This window comes from Aythya fuligula, chromosome 8 (genome assembly GCF_009819795.1).
Source record: "Aythya fuligula isolate bAytFul2 chromosome 8, bAytFul2.pri, whole genome shotgun sequence".
Lineage (NCBI taxonomy): Eukaryota > Metazoa > Chordata > Aves > Anseriformes > Anatidae > Aythya > Aythya fuligula.
Genome location: NC_045566.1, coordinates 20,132,575 through 20,153,092, shown reverse-complemented (window position 1 = coordinate 20,153,092; position 20,518 = coordinate 20,132,575). Strand labels below are relative to the sequence as shown.

General features: G+C 50.5%; 1 protein-coding gene across 1 annotated transcript in view; it reads right to left on the bottom strand.

The window, feature by feature from the left end:
* Positions 1–20,518, bottom strand: part of PAPPA2 (pappalysin 2) — a 76,821-nt gene that overhangs the window by 48,836 nt on the left and 7,467 nt on the right. The window contains exons 4-5 of the mRNA XM_032192267.1: positions 6,785–6,930; positions 348–641 (exon numbers count right to left, since the gene is read on the bottom strand). Of these exons, the coding sequence (XP_032048158.1) occupies positions 348–641; positions 6,785–6,930 (440 nt within the window). The remainder of the gene's footprint in view (positions 1–347; positions 642–6,784; positions 6,931–20,518) is intronic.

Genomic DNA, 20,518 nt, shown 5'->3' with positions numbered 1-20,518 from the left:
ATGGCACTGCCTCAGCAGCTCCACAACCCCGCGCTTGCCACGGTGGCTCCGGTCATAATAAGTAACCGTAAATAAATTAATAATAATAATAACACTGCTTCAGGACAGGAGAACAAGCACATGCCAACAGGAAGGCAGAGCAGCCTCAGTGCACTTCCAGCAAGCCACGGGCAGGCAGGCAGGGAGGGATGGAAACCACAGCAAGAGAGGGGCTATGAGGTTCCTGCAACCGCATCCTCGCACACCAGGAGGGAGCACGTTAGCTGGGGAGCAAGGCGGAAGGGAGTGAAACACAAGTTTCTCGCAGAGGTCACCCCTTCCCATTTCTAGCAATGACTGCTCCTCACCTGTGTAGCTCATGTAGTTGTTGAAGGGCGTCCCCGTGAAATGCATCTGGCCACAGGTGTCATTGGTAGGGTCTGGGTCCCGACAGAGCTTACTCTTTGGGGTCGGGGCAGTGTCAGCGCAGAGGTCTCCCGTCTCCATAGACGGAGTTGTCTCCCTGCAGGGATCGTCACAAGATTCCCTCTCGCTCACTCCCTTAAAGACATGGTACAGCCCCAGGACATGTCCCACTTCGTGGATCATGGTGTTCGTGTGGCCATGCATACCATAATAAGCAGGGTTGAGGACAACACCACCTGGAATTTCAAGCACAAGGAAATCATTGTAAGAAAGCGACAGCGAGCAGCTGCCCTTACTCACTTGTGCTGGCTAAAATTCTTCTCACTGTGCTTCTAGGTCACAAAGGAGGTGCCAGGTGGGGGCCAGTATTGGCCTTGCAGGGTTGGAAGAAGGCTCCCTTGCTTCAGAGTAGGGTGGCTGGTTTCTCTTCCCCCTTCTGACCATATTGCTCCCCAAAAAGTCTTCAGTTGTTTCAGCTACCATTTCCCTCTGTGTTTATAAGTCATTGTCTACTTTGGTTCACACTTAAAACTCCAAATGAAGTCTGGAGCTGGGGCACCAAACTGAGACCTGGGCTTACAGGGAAAATCTTTTGAACCAGAGGAGAGATTAGACAGCTCACCCCCAGGCCCAGGTGGCTAAAGTATGCCAGCTCCTACGGCAGATGAGAACCAATTGCCTCGCAAAGTCTTGACATGCTTGGCTTTGCCAGCTGGGAGCCACCTTCAGCAAGAGTCCAGAAGATCCAAAAGCACTGGGTAGGTCCCATGCTCACCTTGCCCCGAGCAGCCTGCTGGACAAAGCGTTTCTCCTCTCCTGCCCACCTGCCCGTTATGAGAAGAGGAAGGAGCAATGATGTCGAGGAAAGCCAAGAGGAGCAGAGCCTTCCCTTTGCTCGCCGCCAGATCTGACTGCCAAGGCAGGATGCACATCCTGTAATGACAGCCGTGCCCCACACCAGCTGGGCAGCTCTCTGTGGAAGATGCTCAAGAACAAAACTTGCCCCTCTTCTCCTCTCTCTTCCTTTTCTTTTCTGTATTTTGCCCAAACAAACTTCTTTCAAAACTTCTCCTCTTCTCCCTGTTTTTCAGTGGCCATCTCCTTCCTCATCCCCTTCTCCTTGTTCCAGCCACTTCTCTGTGCTGCCCTGCGGTGCAGGAGCAAGGGCTGGGAAATATCATCAAGACAAGAGGGAAAAAAGCAGCTCCCAACATGTGCCCAGGCCAACTCCAGGCAATACCTCCATGGCATGGCAGGCTGTTTTTACCCAACTACTGTTAACCTAGACAGCTCGGATGGCAGTGCAGTGAATAGTTGGCTCCCGTGCAGCTTGCTCCCTCCTTTGCAAGGCCCTGGAGAATTTACTGTGCCAGCTACCTCACAGCAAAGCCTCTGCTACTGCATCTCTGCTGCTGATCGCTGCCCCTGCCAGCAAAGTTAAAACTGGCAGAGGGCCACCGTGCGATCCTGTCTCCAGCCACAGCATAGACAGCTTGAAATCTGCTCCTGAATCAGCTCCGTGCGCTGCTGGCCTACCTCCTGTCCTCAAGTACAGGGCATTCCCTCCAAGCGAGGGCTTTCTTCAGATCACAGTGTCCCTGGCAGGGGACCAGCAGGACTGCGACTCCTCTGGTGGAGCCGTGCTTTATGAACACGGGGCTGGGGCTGGAAAGGGCCTTCTGAGATTCCCTGAGCAATTCTTCCAAGCCCAACAGGTTGAAAGGGTGAGGAAGTAAGGGTGGCACCTTCCATGCAGCGCCCTGCGCTGCGTGTGGCTCACAGAGGGGCTGGGAGGCAGCAGTGGCATGAAATGGCACCACTTCCTAGCAAAAAACTCACGGTGGTTGTTTTTCCTCATGCTTTGTCCCCAATGTGGAGGCTAAACCCAGGCATTTTGTTGGCCCAAGGCAAAGGATGGGGCACATAGTGACCGCATGCCCTTTCTCCCCAGAGCACTGGAGTAAAGGACCTTGTACCTTGGTCCTATAGATCTGACTGGTTATGAGCCACAATAAGCTACAGAGCTTGAAAATCCTTTCAGGACCTTCATGTTCGACTGTATCCTGTCGTTCAGAAGGTTTTTGCACGCTTCCTCTCTCCCAGCTCTCAGGCTGGCAAATACTGTAGATAGCAGAGGGCACCCCATCGACGGAGAACCTAGTGGGCATATAGAAAGCTACTTCTCATTTCAAAGCAAACAGAGAAAACAGAAAGGAAAGGCAACTCTGCAGCCAAACCCAAGCCTGAACAAGGCAGGGGGCTGCCTGCCCAAAGGTCTGAAAGGAGGAATGTGCATGCAGAAAGAAAATAATGTTCATAAACAAAACGAGTGAGATGTGAAAGCCCTGCACGAATCCTGCAGCACTAACCACAAAGACGGGCCTGAGGGGCACCAGCGGCCCTGCGACCAAACCATCCTCCTTCCACCAGAAACCTGATGCTCTTCCCAAACAGGGGAAAAAATGGGATTCTGATGCAGGGAGAGAGAAAACTGTCGCAGGGGAGGGATGCCAAGGCTGGGATACCCTGTCACTCCCTCCTCTCTGCTGGCTTCCCCTATCCCATTCCTCCCCCACACTCCACAAGGACAGTCGTATTTTTAGTCCTTCTTACAGCTAATTAGATGGCAGGATTAGAAACAGCATGAGAACAGTGCCTGTCTTCCAGACCTTCCCCATCCCTCCATTCTCCCCACAGCTCCCTGGTGAGCAAAGGGTTCCAAGAACCCCCCAGCTTTAGACCTGGGAGTTGCATTTCCCCACTTGGAGGGTCTCTGCTATGAAGGCAAGATATGGAGGTGTTCATAACATCCCGTTGCAACAAGAACAGTGTCCCCTCTCCTTCCTCTGCACATCAGATCTTTCCTTCCACCTTTACCTCCTTCTGCTCTGGGAGGTGTACTAAATCAGGTGTTAAGTGACCTCGTCCTCTCATGCCTGAGGACAAGACCAAAGAACCCCCCCAGGATCAGCATTTGCACAGCCAAGCTAAAAATGTCAGTGTCGTGTCCCCATGGCATCAAGGGTAGGTGAACCAGAGACGTCTTTGGACGTGCCTGCCAAACCAAGGCTGGGCAACTGGAGAATGGCAGCTGGTGGAACAAACGCACGGTGGTTAGTCAGGCAGGAAGATGGCCGCTGCTAGAGGTACCTCTGGTGAACGACTGGCCCTCCGTCAGGATCCAATGACCTCAGCAGATATATGAGCTGGCCTCAGCTTATATAACTACAGAAAATGTTTATAACATCAAATATTCATGCTCCCATTGCCTTTCAACCATGTTTATGCAAATACCGTTCACATGCAACTAGACAAAGTTTGAAGTGTCTACATTATTGCATTGCTGGGATTTTTGAGGCAAGGCTTTCCGTTGCGGAAAGATGAATTTTATATAGGACAGGAGTTCTTCATCTCTGTGTTTTGCAGTTAAAGAGATTTACTTGCAAGTTCTCAGAAAATTAGTCCTGGACTCCTAGCAAGAACACTCTGAATTTGAGAAGAACTGACTGTGATTATGGTGGAAACACTGAGACAAAGTATGGTTAGATGAAGCACTGCAAACAGACTTGAGATTTTGCTTCTTCTGCTGGCTGGGTACAAGCTGTCTCTGTCTGGAAGCTGTAAAGCAACTGAAATATTGCCTATAGAGATGTCACAGACCAGTTCACCCTCTCCAAGTCAGTCATTACCCTTTACGCCTCAAGGAACATAGCTGCTATTTGTTGGTATTGCTACTGGGCTAAGACAGTAAGTCTGCAGAAACTGCATGAAATTTGAATTTATTCAGGAAAACAACCTGGAGGAGAGCAATGGATCTGCAGGTCATCAGCATTGGAATGTTCATGTAATTTACAATACTCCAAAAACAATCATAGGTGAACAAAAGAGAAGAAAAAACAAAATTTTCTGAAACTTCCAGAAGGTGACAATGCCAACAGGAAGGTGAAGAGGACCTTCTTGATGGACACACTTGGAGGGCATGAAAGAGTTTCTACAGAGTTCAAAGTCCAGAGGGCAGATTAAAACCATCTAGAGAAGAAGAGAAGGACAATTTGGAAACAATATGTTTAGCGAGCTTTGGGATGAGAGAAGAGGTTGAAACAGAATAAAGAAAGGCAGTTGGAGAGAAGTCTCATGGTACTTCTCTTGAAAACATCTAAGAAAGTCCATTTCAGAGAGACAAATGGAGAAAAGTGGGGAGGAAAGTCTGGCCAGGAGGCAAGTTAGCTTCTTAGGGAAGTCAAGTGATACTCAAGGAATCAACCTGATTTTGTTGGAGAATCAAAGCAAAAGAAAGCCAATGGGGCAGGGTCTATGTTTGCAAGGTGGCATTTCTACTCCACAGGAAGAGACAGCGGCACAGGGGGAGCAAAACCTGTGGGCTGACCTAAGCCATTAACATCAGGAGAGGCAGGAGACCTGCAAGAATCATCGCAAGAAGGGAAGAACAGTGTCTTTCTGGAGACTGATTCCTCTCTTCTGTAAAAGCCTGTTGGCATCCCTGGTCACTGCTAGGGCCTTAAAGCTCAGGAAATTTTCTCAAGCTACTATTCACTCCTCCCAAGGCTTTCTTTGCTCTTTCCTCCCTACTGTACCTTCAGATTTACTCAGAGCAGGTAACCTCCTGCTCAGTCCTAAATTTCTTCTGCACTGACAATGGTATACACTGTGCCTAGTACAAAACACTTGATGATGTGCTGGAGCCTACTGTTTACAGAGAAGAGAATCTGTCACCCTCCCTCCCCAGCTCATTAAATCTAAAACCAAGGACTGTCTTGAACCGAAGTCTTTGGTCTGTGCCAGAGCTTCAGAGAAGTTCAGATCCAGCTTCACACTTCACAGCTCTGGCACCAGAGCCAGGACAACACCCCTTTTCCCCTGAACCTCCCTGGTAAAACCCTGATCCAACATTTCCAGATGGTGCAACCCCTGCTTAAGGACTCTGGCTGGACACAAACTCCAAGACCAGAGTTAAATGCAAGCTTTTGATTAAACCAGTTACCCTGATTACCCTTCCGTACACCTCCTTGCAAGCCATCGGGAGGGGTCTGACAAGAACATGTGTGGCTGAAGCACTTGCTGTAGTAAGATGATTGTCCAGCTGAGCCTTGGAAGTGATTTCTGGAAGCTGAAGGAATAAATTTCATGGAGGTTTGCCTTCCTCGACAAGCAATTGTAGCAATATGCTATTGAAAAACCAGCCCTGAAACTCATTGAGGGAGGGAAACTGGCACAAAAGAACTTTAAAACAGGTCTTTAAGAGCGGCGTAAAACTTTAAGGGTTGAACATCACGCACTTGTAAAAGCAGAAGGTCTAGGTCTGCTGCGCAGGTGTCACGAGTAATTATTTCCAGTTACTTATTGAGAAACACTTTAGATGTTTTGACTACAAAGTGTAAAGGGCCTTGCCAGAAAATTCTGACATTGAAGAGGTGGAGGGAGAGGCAGGAAAAAAAAGAGACAACAGAAATAGGAGAAAACACACGGTACATTTACATTCTAGCGAAGCAGCTGCCGTTTTAACAATTTCACAGTCTGCCAAGACTGATGACCTTAATGGCTTGCCTTGAATTCACTGAAGCCAGAATACCTTGCCTTCAGCAGGTAGCAAGCCAAGTTATAAAAACGAGGTTTAATTTGATAGTCATCCTCACATTTGCAGCTGGATTTGGAAGTGGCTAAAGCTCACTGCCTGTTCAGCTCAGGAGCCTTGGCTCTGAGGTCACCAAGGCTCCTGGTTTATATGTTTGTCATTAAGCACTGCAGAGTGAAGTTCACCATTTCCAGAACCCTGGTGGATAGGCCAGGAAGGTCTCAGAGAATCCTCCTCACCTAAAGCATCTGGACAAGTACAACTCTTATTCCCCCTCCAGAGCCAGCACCGATGGTGAACCTGCAGCTTTCCCCTCACTCCCTGCCCCACTGATTCCCTGCCCTCACCACTAACAGAGCTTGTGGCTACCTGAAAGCCCCATCCATATAGACATTAGGAACAGATGACTCCTTTCTATACAGAAGCAGAGAGCCTGTTACCGTGACTTTTGATGTTCATTACACGTCCTCAGTGTTGAGCCAAGCCATGGCAGTGGAAGTCTGTGCTCACTTTCCCAGCTGCCCCCATCCCAAAAGGCTGGGGTGAACTGAACACAATTCAGTGCCAAAACACCAGCTCCTGCCACAGAAGGGCTAAACTAGAGGTGATAACTCCAAAACCTCCCTAAGCACCTGTAACTGAAGGCAAAAGGCTTTGTCTCAAAACATGAGCTTACTTTTTCTCCCACTCTACCTGAGAGCAAAGTCTAGTGCCTCTTCTGGCTAAGCCCACCGAGAGAGAGAAGCCAACGCCCCCAAGGCCCCACGGGTAGGTTCGCTTGCTTACCGAGGTGACTAAGAGCCTCTTTATCCCATGGCCAAGTGGCAGCACCAGCCAACTCTTCCCTCACTGAGCTGGCAAAGTAAACGTTGAGGAAGTGGGTGCTGTTCAGCTGCAGGGCCTCCTTCAGCTCCTTCACGCTCATGTACACCCTGCAAGGACGAGGGAGAGGAGACAGTCAGCAAACACATCGGTGGGGCAAAGAGGAAAAGCAAGAGCTGCCTGTAGATAGGGGGGCAAGGGGCCAGCAGGCCTGGAGACTCCATCCTCAGCTGCCTGGGACCAACTTGGTAAAGTGCGGGAGGAGCAGGGACTGTTAGAGACGTCTTTAGGTGAGATGCAGTTACACAAATATTAAGACATTTCCCCAGCTTCTCTAATCTGGAGGCTTTCACAGCCATGGCTCTCCTCTTTGCCCGCTTCCTCAGGACAAGCGGTCTGGTGGGAGGTGGCAGAGGGTGGTAAGAACAAGGAGTCCCTGCAGGACACAGGCGTGTGCCACGGGGTGCCACCTCGCCCCCACGCCTGCATGTTCTGTAGGGAAGAACATGAGCAAAAGGTTCCTCCAACTTCGCTCTGAGACATCTCTCTTCCAGTTCTGCTCAAAACAGAGCATGGCCTGACCTTGGAGAGAGCTCCCTCTGAGAGGGGGTGGTCTGGGATGGCTGCAGAAGGGTGGAGAAGTACCAACTAAACTCCAAAATAAGCTTAATGAGGAGAGGGGAACAGGTCTGGAGACAGCTCCACCAAGGGGCATGTCTAGAGGGGGAAGCCTCCTAATGACACTGCTGGCTGTCTCTCCTCCAGTCTCCAGAGCTGAAGATAAACAGTCGTAGGAGTAAAAAATAAAATAAAATAAATAAAATAAAATAAAATAAAATAAAATAAAATAAAATAAAATAAAATAAAATAAAATAAAATAAAATAAAATAAAATAAAATAAAATAAAATAAAATAAAATACTGGAATGGGGATATGCAATACATCCATTTCTAAAGGTCACTTTGCACCTGTCCTACAGCGAACAGCAGAGCAGTAACACCATGGGCACCTGGGCATCACGACAACGATCCTCACTACTCCTGCAGGGCTGGCATGTCTCTGTGCTCGGAGAAAAGTGGTAGTTGGGAGATTTAGGTTTTATTCTCCCCTGTGTAGTGCTTTCTGCACAGATTGGAGATCTACACTGCCTTCACCAGTACACCAACAGCATTGGTCTTTACAGAGTTCATGTCCTCAGCAGTGTAAAAGGATCAGGATCTAACTTAATAATAACAACGCCAATTCCAATAATAATAGTAGTGGGACTGCAGGGCCTTGGGCTGTGCTGTAAGTGCCAGATACTCTCTTAAATTAAGTACTACTGTTTCCACTGTCAGTGCCATGACCCTCATGGGCTGAGACAGCGCTGGGACAGGTAGTCCTAGAAGACATGTCTCCAGGTCTTCAAAGTCTGAGGAGTCTGACCCCACAGTTTACGAAACCAAAGGGAAGACTGCATTAATTTCAGAGGTCCTAAGCGGAAAAAAAACGCATGGAAAGGCTTCAAGTACATCACTGTGGAATGATGATGGAAATGCACCATTGTGGAAATATGTCATAAGAATGACTAAATCTGCAGCATAAAGCCAATAGCAACATTAAGGTGGTGGAAAGCATTTCGCTTATCCCCCTGCTTCCAGGAGCAATTGGCATCTTCGAGCTGCATGGAGAGCTCACGAAGGGAACACAAGAGTTTCTTTACGCTGGACTAGCCGTGAAGGCACACCGGCTGTATGTGAGTGAGCAGCTTCTGTAAAAGTGGCATCCATTAGCACATTCCTCACCGTGTTGAATTATGGAAGAAAGGACAAAAAGTTAAACACGGGCTAAGAGGAAAAAGGCATATTCTCATCCAAGATGTGAAACGAGCAGGGAAAGCAGTGAGAAATGTGCAAATACACTGTTTGAAATGGCAAGATCCCTAGTGAAGTTATTATACCAACATACTTGTTTAGAAAGAGAGAGGTTGCTACAGCAAAGGGAAGAGGAGGAGGAAAAAGTGAATAAAAAATAAAAATAAAGGAACAAGATTTCAGAAGCATACTAAAGCAGGATGACATGTGGAAAGGAGTGCGTGAAACCCAAGGGTGACCATTTCCCTGCATCTGAAATAGCAAAGATTTTCAAAAGCCATTACTGCCTCGGGAAGTATCAGGTAACTGGGACCTGCTGACTGCCTCTCCCTGCAGGTAATGGGGATCTGCTGACCCCCCTGAGGGGCCATCCTGGCCTGGGCATCTCCCCACATTCCCAGGGGCAAAGGAGCTCCAAAACTTCACCTACTTCAGAAAATCTTGGCTGATGCGTATGGCAGCATTTAGCGATGGGATGAGATGACCAGCTTGTCTTCACCAGGCCCTGAGATCTCCCACCACAAAGCAGCATTCCCAGAACACTTTCCCCAGCCACATCAGCTTGCGGAGAGAAAAACTCTTCCAACCGGAAACGGCAAATTAGGATAACATGATCTCTTCTCTGTGATGTCTCGCCTGAGCATCCCAGACACGCGCCACGCTGACGCCATCTCTTCAACCCAACCAAGACGGGAGCAGGCCGGGAGGAATAGATAGGGAGAAGAATAAATAAACCTGAAGGACATATTTGTGGCATGAGTCGGAAGGAAGAGAAGCAAAAATTTCATAGAAATAGAGTGTAAGGAGGGGGAACAGGGAGAAAAAGTCTCCCTCATGCACCAGAGCTGCTCGGGGGACACAGAATTAAAAATAACGTTGATTCCTGACCTATGATATCTTGGAAAAATAGCCCCAAAGCCTTCCAGGCTGTCCAAATTCCGAGGGCTGACGTCAGCCCTATTCAGAGGGATATTCCCGCCGCCTCTCTTCTGGAGACATGATGTTTTTCTGGCTGTCGCCTGCTGTTCCCTTGACACTAGCAACATTTTTTGTCAACCCTTAATTATAAATAACTAATTTCCTCCATTGAGAGATTTGGATGGCTCGGGGCTGTGTAAAGTGTAGGGGGAGCAGTTTCAGCACTGAGATGCTCATGGGTTGGGTGGAGAAGGAGACAAAAGGACCCCGATTTCACCCGCTATGACAGGGAAAGCACAAACATCATCCTGCTGGTGTCCCCAAAGACACGAGCAAGACCAAAACAACTCTAGAATGGACAACTCTGATTCCCCTCAGTCCATATTTCCCACTGGCATCCTCAGCTGAGACAAGGAGCATGCAACTGGCGTCTTTGTCTGTCACTTACTGCCAAGGTCATGCTCTCCCTCCTCTTTGGCGCTTCTGTGATTTTCCCTGGGGGGAAGCAGAGCAGCCTTTGGTCTCCACAAATGGGCCAAATGACAGCCCTCTCCTCTGCTCCCCAAATAGCTTCCCAACTCCTTCAAGACTGAGTATTCCAAACTAGATGGTATTTATGGCACGGTGAGTGCTGCAAACCAGCACACATACACAGGGAGAGCCAGAAGGACACATGAAGACATAGATTTCAGCTGAGCAGAAAAAAAAAAAAAGCCAAAACACAAAAAAAAAAACCACCTCACAACCCAAAGAATAAAGCAGAAGACAGAAGACAGGCAGAGAAAGGTGATCAGGTTTGCCAGATTCAAAACAAACCCTTTTCCAAGAACGTAAAAGCCTCACTGGTGAGCAGCTACCTGCATGGCAAGACCACCTCAGCCTAAGGAGTAGCTGCATCCCTGCACACAGCTCTGCATGGGCAATGACAACATGCTCTCACTGTGTGACATTTCAGGCTACTGAAGGGAGGGAAGGAAGGCAAGTCAAGCAGCTTCAGTGACTGTCACCAAAGAACTGTGGAATCCAAGACTCACAGCTGCAGGTGAAGAGGACCTCCTCAGGCCAACTGGTCTGACCCTATTTTGTTCAGAGCAGGTCTAATTACACCAAATTGCTCAGGGCCATGTCCCGCTGAGACCTGAACTTCTCCAAGGACAGAGGTTTCACTCCCTCTCTTGGCAACCTTTAGATATCCTGATGGAAATAAAGACTCCTAATGCCTAATACAAACTTCTCACATTCTGACTTGTGTCCATCAGTTTCTGTCCTCTCGCCATGCAGCTCTTCTCAGAGCCCATCTCTATCTCCTCTGTGACACCCAGTCACAATAGGAAGACTGTGCCTCGCAGGAAAACCCTCACCTCCCTTCTCATGTGTTTGCCTGCACATTTTTTTTCCTAGCCCACAGTGAAGAAAACATCTTTCCTCTTGTGCTTGTAAGTAAAGCTCTGGGTTGGTTTGGCCAACAGAGAAAGCAACGTGTTTCTCCAAGCAGCAGTAGAATGGGCAAACTGTGATATAAGCCTGATTTGGTTTAAAGTGGGAGAAGAGAAGCAAGAACAGCAGGTTTTAGTGATAGCCTTATCACAACAGGAAGACTTGGTGCCATAAAAATGACCATTACCAGTGAAAGACAAAAGATGGCACTTCTGAATGAAAAGCAAGGCCAGCACGTACCCCATGCAGCACCATAAATCAATCCCAATTCTCTGGGTATTGCAAAGGATGCATGTGTAATGCCACAGGAATTCCACTGCAATGCAAAAATAGGAGTCTTCTCCCTGTAGACCTTTCAGAGGGGATGTGGGAGTGGGGTTGGATGGAAGTTGTCCAAGTGCCCTCCATGGACAGCTGGAAAATACTTGAGACCCAGCCAGCTCCAAGCTAACCATTCAGCCTAATGAAGTCACAGGGGATTCTGCTTTCATGTCCCTCACCCACCACAAGGAAATTCCTCTTCCTGCTCCTGCCAAGCAGGGACGCTCCTTTTTTCCAACCCAAACCTTTGTTTGACAAATGAGGAATTCCTCAGACTTCCCAGGAACAAGCACCAGTAATATTTTTGGTGTGCTGACATGCGTCTGCAAGGTTGCAAAGGGTTAAGATAATGCACAGCAACATTTCTTCTGAAAAATCAGCTGAAACCAGAAGAGCCACAACTCAATCCATGAAGATAGGTGCTAGATCAAGTGGCATGAATACTTCTGAGGACAGACTCTCTCAACTCCCCATTTCATCAGTGAAGAGATGTTCTTCCAGACTGCGAGCCAAAATGGACATCTTCAGTTCACTCCACCAAAGGACTCTTCCTCTGAAGAGTCTTCCAGACTCAGGCTCTGTCTGCATGCATGAATCCCCCTTACTAGAATTTGTGAATCCTCATCCCTGCTCCCAGCATGGGAATTCCCAGGTGATGCTCAACCTTGCCTCCCTTCTGGACATGCTACCAGCTGGGCACTGAGTGCAAGCCAGGATGGGTTGTCTGGTCTGCCTCCAGACTAGACTGATGGCGGTCCTCAAAACCGAGCCCAGGAAAGGAGCCCAAAGCCATTTGGGTGCACAGGGGATGAGAACAACACATACACCTCACTGTCAGTGAAAGAATAATGGGAAGGAGGAAGCAGCCACCACCAACAGCATTGTGTAGGAGACACTTTACTATTAGCACGAGGAGCTGAGCGTTAAGATGTAAAAAAGGGTGACAGTCCAAAACCCCTGTATTGTGCCTTCAGGATCAGGGGTTTCCCTTACACAAGACCAATTCCTGCTGCATTCAGAGGAAACCCTCTGTCTCCACGTGGGAGGTGGATTTGGCTTTGGGACTGAAGCAGCTGCTGATGCTGCAGGGTCGGAGAGCTGCACTGGCAAAGCTGCGGACAGGATCAGAAAGGGGCTGTGGTTCAAGGCTGTGACCCTTCTGTGCAGATTTACTGGGGAAAGAGACCAAGAAGGCTGCAGCCTGTTAGCACACAGCAGATGTTACATCAGAGGGGAGCGTGCAGCTTCTTGAGGTCAGATTTGGGTAAGAAAGAACAATAACGTTAGTGTCAGACTAGAAAGCCGTGCAGGGCATTTTGCCCTGAGATAGGCTGAAGAGTAAATGCTGCTAACGTTGGCATGATCCAGCTATTCCTGGAAGTGTTTGCTAACAAAATTCTTTACTAAATAATCATTGCACCAGAAAAAGCCAGTGCTATTTTAGACCTGGTTTTGGTAAGCAGTGTAAGAATTATGAAAGAGCCGATGAAAGAAAGAAAACTTGTCCTGAATTAATGATGGATTGATTGAGATTAACTTAAATAGAGAGATAAAGACAGGTCTTGACTTAAGAATGGAAAAACAGGACTGACCAGCAGACAGGCTGCATCTGGGAGGCTGGGGAGAGCAGGGGGAAACGGGAACTCCCTGAAGCCAGGCTGAAAGCAAAAAGTAAAAAAACCTTCGAGAAATAAGAGCAGCAACAGAAGGAACGAGCTCTCTGAGCAGGAAAGGGGGCTGAAGCTCGATGTAATTGAGATTAAAGTGCAGGAATGAAAGTGTTCATAGATAAAAAAAAAATTGGTGGGTGTCAGGTATTTGCAGTGGGAGCCTGGGAAAGTGGGCCTAGCTCCTTGGGCCATCTCCAGGTGGGGACCTGCCCGAGCTATCACCCTCCAGTGATGAGCAGGGACACCAAGCCTCTGCTCCACAGTGGCTTTTGGGACTTGCACAGCTCTCATCTCCCATGCGTGGGAAGAGCTACCAGCCGTGTGGGAGAGTGGGTGTCCCCACCACAACTCTTTCTCCCCCATGTTTCCAAGCCCCTGGGCACCATCCTTCCACCTCAAGCCACTTCTCACCCAGGGACAACCTGCAGCGATCTCCTACAATCCCACCATGCTCACACCTCCACAGCCCACTTTAGAGTCCATCACAACACCAGCAGCCCAAAAGAGCTTCCCTCCCAGAGCAGAGAGACAAGGATTGGAAGAAGGACATCCTCATTTCTGTAAGGTGACCTTCCTCACAGATTTCCCTCTTGCAGCCTCAGAGGTGTGTGTCACCCACACCCACACACACCTTGTATAATTCTGCTTGGAGAACCCTGTGACACCAAGAACAGATCCACAAATTCATTGTTTCTTACAGCTCCTCAGCCCTAGAGCATCATTTCATTCTGCCAAACAACCAAAGGCAACACTCACTTGAAAGTTAATACAAAATACGCCAGATGTTTCCCAAAAAGATCCCCGGAGAGGCTGGCTTTGAGCTTGTGTTAGTACTACCGATTCACCCCGTAAACCTTCCTTTTCAGCCCCTCGGGGAAGACAAGCCCATGCAAGTCCCATAAACTTCCTGGCTTATGTGACAATTCTTGTGTTGCTTAAGTATAATGGGCCATCAACTTTCCCCTGGGATAAATTTGTCCCAGCAATCTGTGTTTTAGTGCTCTACATCTTGGGGGAGTTGATAGCATTTGGGGTTTATTTTAATGGGAGTTGGTAGCAGTGATCAATTGCAGAAGCTCTATTTCCACGGAAATGGGTATTTAATAGATTTTTGAAAATGGTAGTTATTGACCCAATGGGCCTTAATGGCTTAAAAACCATCTGATTGTAGTATGTAAGAGTAAATGCATATGATTTTCAAATGCGTACTGGAATAGGTAGTAAAAACCCTTTTAAATTGCAGGGACATGGTCAATAGGGAGTTTCCATTTGCTTGTTTGGCCTTTCTATTTCTATCGGCATGAATCATGGCCATCTCTTCCTCAAAGAGACTTGCAATTTCCTCACGGGTGAGATCATCTGAAAACACGCGACCCATCCGAGACCCACAAAGGTAGGAGGACGTCTTTCATCAGGGCGGGTGGCGATGGAGAGCCAGGCTTTCAGAAGAGCTGGGTTCTCGTGCAGGGAGCAGAGGACACAGAGCACCTCATCCTCTGTGTCCCCGAGGGCTGCCCATTGCTCCCAGGGAGAGCTCAAAAGCCAAGCACACCTCCGAGACCCCTGGGATTAAGCTCAACCTACAAGCTCCCAGTTGATGATCCTGCACTCAAAGTCCCAGCCAGAAAACTTGGTTTATCTGGGGGTTAACATGGACCAAAACCATAAATAGGAACAAATTCCAAAGGAAGCCCAAATCCCCAAACTGAGACATAGATTTATGGTTATTTCCCCCCAAACCTAGCAGCTCTCTGAGATCTCCAAGGGCTCAGCATGGGCTGCTGTTACTCCCCACCTTAGGCCCATTGTCCCTCCCCTGGCTGCCCATTTTCAGGAGCCCGCAGGGACATGGATATGAGATTCTTGTCTGAAACCAGCCTGGGGGCTTTGCAAAGAGGAGAACACCGTCTCCTCTTCATACACAGCGGGCACAAAGGATGATCAGACCATCACAGTGACTTCTGACCCCCCTCCTTCATCCCCCAAAGCACAAGCCTGGCCACCCCGAGGGCACAGACCTAGCAAGTGGGGAAGCCCCTGCACACCTATGGGGGCTACACAAGGGTTGTCTGAGAGGCTGGCCCTTGGGAAGAAGAGGGGAGGTTGGATGAGGCCCTAAGCAACCTGACCTAGTGGGTGGCATCCCTGCCTATGGCAGAGGGTTGGAACTGGGTGATCCTTGAGGTCCCTTCCAACCCAAGCCATTCTGTGGTTATGATTCTCTGATTCTAGGGGAGCCGTCGGCATGAGGCATCATCACCTCTGAGAACAGGAACAGAGCGCTGAACTGGGGGAGCTAACACACAGAATTTGCAAGGAGAAGAGCTCCAGACCCGACCTGGAGCAGGGAGCCCTGCAGCCCTTCTCCACACGGCTTGGCTCCAAAAACCCACGCAAGCAGCAGCAGCAGCCCAGCTCCAGCGCCCACCAGCACGCCTCGGAGAGCCCGGCCGTCCCCAGGGCAGGATAAGCGCTCGCCTGCTCTTCCTGCTGTTGATGCTGGCGGCCGAGAGGCTGCGTTACACAGAACATGTGCGCGCGCGGGGGGAGCGCAGGAATACGCTCACAGCCCCTTGCGGTTTCACCAGTCTGAACTCAACAGTGGCAAGTTATTCTAGAGCAGGCTCCAAGCTAAACAGAACCAGGTATGGTTCACTTTCCGCCTGGATTGTTTGTTTCAAAGGAAAATAAAAAACTTCCAGGGCCAGGGCTGAGCCTTGCAGCACTCTTCCCCTGCCTCAGGCTGTGCAGATAAGCTCAGTCCCCATTCAGACCATGGGAGGGGATCTGCTGTAAATCAGCTCCTTCTCACTTTTTGCTCACATCAGAATAAATGAAATAGCAGCACAGGGGGATAAAGGGGTCTCTGCAAACAAGTGGGTGTCCCCTGGAGCATAAAGCAGGGACAACACAGGTGGGTGCAAGGCTCCTGTCCTCCGCTGCCACTGCACGGGCTGCACGTGGCCAAGAGACTCCAAGCAACCCAGGCAAGGGAGGACTGTGCAGACACCAGCTCAGATTTTTGCCTCGCAGCTAGTCAGGACAGAACAGCTTCATCTCCTCACATTAAATGCCTCTTTTACCCCTCTATCTCTGTCTCCTGTCCCTCTAGGACCTGAGGGACAGGAGACAGAGCCCCAGCACTGCGCTGCACAGCCAGGGGACGTGGTGGCAGGGAGTTCTGTGCCCCAGTTTCCCCAGCTGGTATTACCCTTCCCCACAGCACAGGCAGGTGGGTCCATGCTTAAAAAACACTGCAGAACACACAGCCTTTGCTGCACAGGGCTTTCAAAGGCATTAAAGAAAGTAGGCACCTACATCCCCCACTGCTGTTCAATGGAAGGCAAGAGTCCAGCTTTTCACCTGGTGCCTCCACCTCCTGCATCCTCCTCTGTGCGAAGTGCCTCAGATTGCTGCTGGGAAGAAGGCAGGGCTGCAGAGAGACCTGAGACGTTGCTGCATTCACCCCGAGCTTCTCACTGAAGGGCAAATGTTTGTAGCCTTGACATTGGCTGGGATGGGGATCGATATGCACAAAGAGAGGAAAAGGAATCTGTTCAACCCAAACATCTCTGCCTCTTCTTTAAAAAAAAAAATAAATTAATTAAAAAAAAAAAAAAAAAAAAAAGATAGGGGAAAAAACAAGTCCTCAGCCTCCAACTTATTTTTAGGTCCCAGCAATTGGGTGTCCCAGCCGGAGTGCGGCGCGCGCAAGCCAGCACTCTAAAAATGCCTCCCTCGCAGATATAAAAAGGACACGGGATAATTTATTGGGGAAGCTTTGCAATGTAACAATTCTACGTTAACCACAAACAAACAACACAAAAAGCCAACCCTGGGGCTGCCTCTGGTCCCCAGCACAGCCCTTGGCAGGCGACAGTCACCAGCGCTCAGCATCCAGAGCCCCCCAGCAGAGCCTTGGGCTGTTCTGGGGGGCTCAGGCCGTGCCTAGCCTGGGCAGTCCTGTCCCCTCTGCAGAGGGACGATCTGATTTCCTAAATAATGGGGCTGGTCGGGCCAAGGAAAACTAGATTCCTGTGTCTGCAGCCCCACTTGCCAACCCAAACGTGGATAAATAACCCCCAGGACCCCCTGACATGGAGCTGATGGGGTGCCACTGGGCCACCCCACTTCGGTGTTTCCTGGGCTCACAGCCACAGACACGAGCACGGCGGGGTGAGGAGGAACACAGAGGAGTGCTGAAAGCCAGGACAAAGAGCAAAACCCCCCAGTCCCAGCCCCCGGACACGCTGTTCCTCACAATTGTCCTCTTGATACAGCTGTGCCCCAGGGTGGTGGGAGCTCCCAGAACAATAGCTCACATCTGGGCAGGCTGTTTTCCCCCAAAAGCGCCCAGACTGCCTGCAGCCCTGGGCAGGGACCCACTCCCGCTGCTCACAGGCGATTTGGGTTGTCCTCCTCCTGCGTGGCACCCTGGGGGAACCCAGCCAGTCAAAAGCAAATCCAGGAGCATTGCCCCAGCCTCGGGCTCGGGGGAAGCTCAGGCACCCAGAAGCAGGATCGCAGAGACATGAGCTCTCGGTCACATCATCAGCGCCTCGGCAGGCAGCCTGTCCTTGTGGTATCAGGGGCTCTACCCAGGACAGTCCCATCTGTCTTTGCCAAGGTTTGAAATTAGAAATCAATGGGAAGAGCCCAGAGAGAGTGGGCTTTCCCACAAGGAGAGACGAAGATTTTTATGGGCTCAGTCCAAGGGCTCTCATAAAACATTAACACCGCCACCAAGAAATCCATCAGACTCTAAAAAAAGCCCTGTTAATCAATGCTCCTCTCCAGCACCTCTGCCAGAGAGGAGAAGAAGCAGGAGGCCATCCTTGCCTCACCTGCTCTCCCCGGGACACCTTTAATGTCCATTGGGCAATCAGCCAAATTTCCTGACAACGACTGGAGGGCTGGGAGCAGCTCAGAGCCATGAGTCCTCGGGGGTGTCCACAGGAGACATTCCCTGAGGTTAATCTGGGTCAGCTTCTGAAGGCACTACTTCGAAAGCAGGAGGGTCCCGAAGGACCTTAACCCAATTAAGCATCCCTCCCTTAGGGGGGAGCCCAGCTACGCCTGCATTAAGGCTCATCAGGCGCCCGGCGGATCAGACAGCTCCGTACCGCAGCTGTGGCCGTCCCAGGGGAGGCAGAGCTGAACAAGGCTCTGAGGATGTGTGTGCAGGAGGGAAAGGGGAGGCGTGGGGCAGGGAGAGCTCAGACACTGCCCCATACCTCTCCTTCTCCTACACAGCCTTCAGCGCCATGGCAGAGACATAGCACGGAGGTGCCACAGCCCCTTTTTCCCTTGTGGCTGTCCCTTTAGGGACCATCTCCTCCAGCATCCGTGCTTCTGGTGGGGCTGGCGGAGCCCGGTGGTTTTCCACCTCCTGCTGTTCCTTGTGCTGGTTCTGCTGGGTTCCGGGGTGCTGAGACAGGGCCCGGCAGCTCTGCCCTTACGTGGGCCGCCCTCTGGTTTTCCTTTTCACGCTCCCTGTGTCACACACCAGACTCATTGACTAGCTGCCCGAGGGGGACCCTCGCTGAGTGTTAATTGCTGCTAATGAGCTGTTGCTGCTTTCCTTCCAAGAATGCCAATTACCGCGGCGCTCAGGCGCTGCAAGGAGATGCGTGTCTGCAGCAAATCAGCGCGGATGTTACCCCGGCCCCTGGCACCGCGCTGCCACCAGCTCCTGGAAAATGCTTTAAAACCTGGTGAGACTGGGCAAAGGATGACAGCCGACAGCCCTCCTGTCGTTGTCCGTCCCCTCCCGCTTCCCATGGTGAGTCAGGGTGGCTGGGATGTCCTTGATGTGCTGTCTTCTGGGCTGGCTCTGCGTGGAGCCAGCCACCAGCACCCAGCCCCTGGCTGAGCTGTGCTGGGGGTGCTGTAGGGGTGCTGTGGGACTGGCTGTGTCCCAGCCCAGGTGGCCGAGTGGAGATGCCCCATGGCCTGGGCACGGTGTCCTGGCACAGCACTGGTCAGTGTCGTTCCTGCCCCGCAGCCCTGCCACCCTTCCTTCAGACCCCCTCTCCATCCTGTGCTCAGCACAGCCAAGGAGGGGAAGCACACTGAGATCTCCACCAGCTACAGAGCACAGCTCCCTCCACAGACATCATTTGTCCTTCTCCAAGCTGCAGCCCCAGGGAGGTGAGGGATCAGCTAGGACATTAAAGGCGTTTACAAGTGCTTAAAGTCACGGGAGCCAAGGCACAGAGACCCTTCACCAAAACTGCATCTGTCCACAGCCCTGGCAAGAAATCGCCTGGTGCCTCGCTCCAGCTTTCTCCTTTGGATGATTTTTGGCAGTACTGAGAAGCATTCACACCCAAACCGCTGCCTCGAAGTGAAATACGATGGGGATGATTCACCGCACGAAAAGTCCTGGGGCTTTGTTGTGCCACCTTGCTCTGAAAGGAGGTGTCGGCAGCTGGAGCGTGGCCGGGGGCATCCTGCTGCCTGCCCCCGCTCACCTCCCAGCACCCGGCTCCTCCCGGGCTGCCCTTCCTCGGTCGGTTTGCTTTTATTTCGCGTTATTTCCCTCGTTTTGGCTTCCACCCTGAAAGTCCTCCTGCAGGCTCCTCAGCTGCCCCACTCCTCATAAACCTTCGTTTGGCCAAATTATGGCTAAAGCCAAATGTACTGGCTCAGCAGGAGCTTTCCCCAAGCAAAACGCCTTGAGCTTGTGTATTTGGGGGTATCCACCGGCAACTGAACGGCACTGACCCAGCCATGCAAGCAGCTCTGGATCACCTCACCATTTCCCAGACCCACGCTACCAATTTCCCAATGTTTTTCCCAGAAAAACAACGGGGTGCAACTGCTCCATATGCCTACCACAGCTGCTGGGGTGCCCGAGGCAAGGGCTGTGCCAATGCTCCCCGAGGGCAGGGAATGGCAGCCAGGGGGAGCTGAGCAGCAGCAGGGTTCAGTTTGTGCCCCCACATTTCCCAAATGCAGGGCACACTGGATTTCTCCTTCGGAGCTTAGCCTACAATCAATCTTGTCTTATATGCAGACCAACGAGGTCTGCGGAAAGAAAAATTGCAAAAGATTTGTTATTTCCCTAGTGTTCCCATTTTCCCATTCCTTTCCCACAGAAGCAAGGTTTTTGTTTTGTTTTGCTTTGTGTGTGTGTTGTTTTTTGTTGTGTTTTCTTTTTATTTTTTTTCTTTCCCAACTTTCAGGGGAAAATCCTGACAAATGGAAGCCCTGATTCATACCAGCAAAAATTTGGCCTTTTTTATTTTAAGGTGGAGCCCTTCTTGTCTGAGGATGAAAACATTCCTCTCGCTGCACACACAGGGCAAGGACCAAGCCTTGGCCATGCTCCTATGGAGAAGCAAAGTCCCGCCTGGTGGCCAAGTGGCCATGGGTGGCCACCACACGTGGAGAGCAGTGGGGCAGGCAGGAGGACCGCTCGTCCCCCAGTGCTTAGGAAAGAGCTCGCTCACCACGCTGGGAAGCAGGAGGACGGGCAGAGACAGGGTGGTGATGGT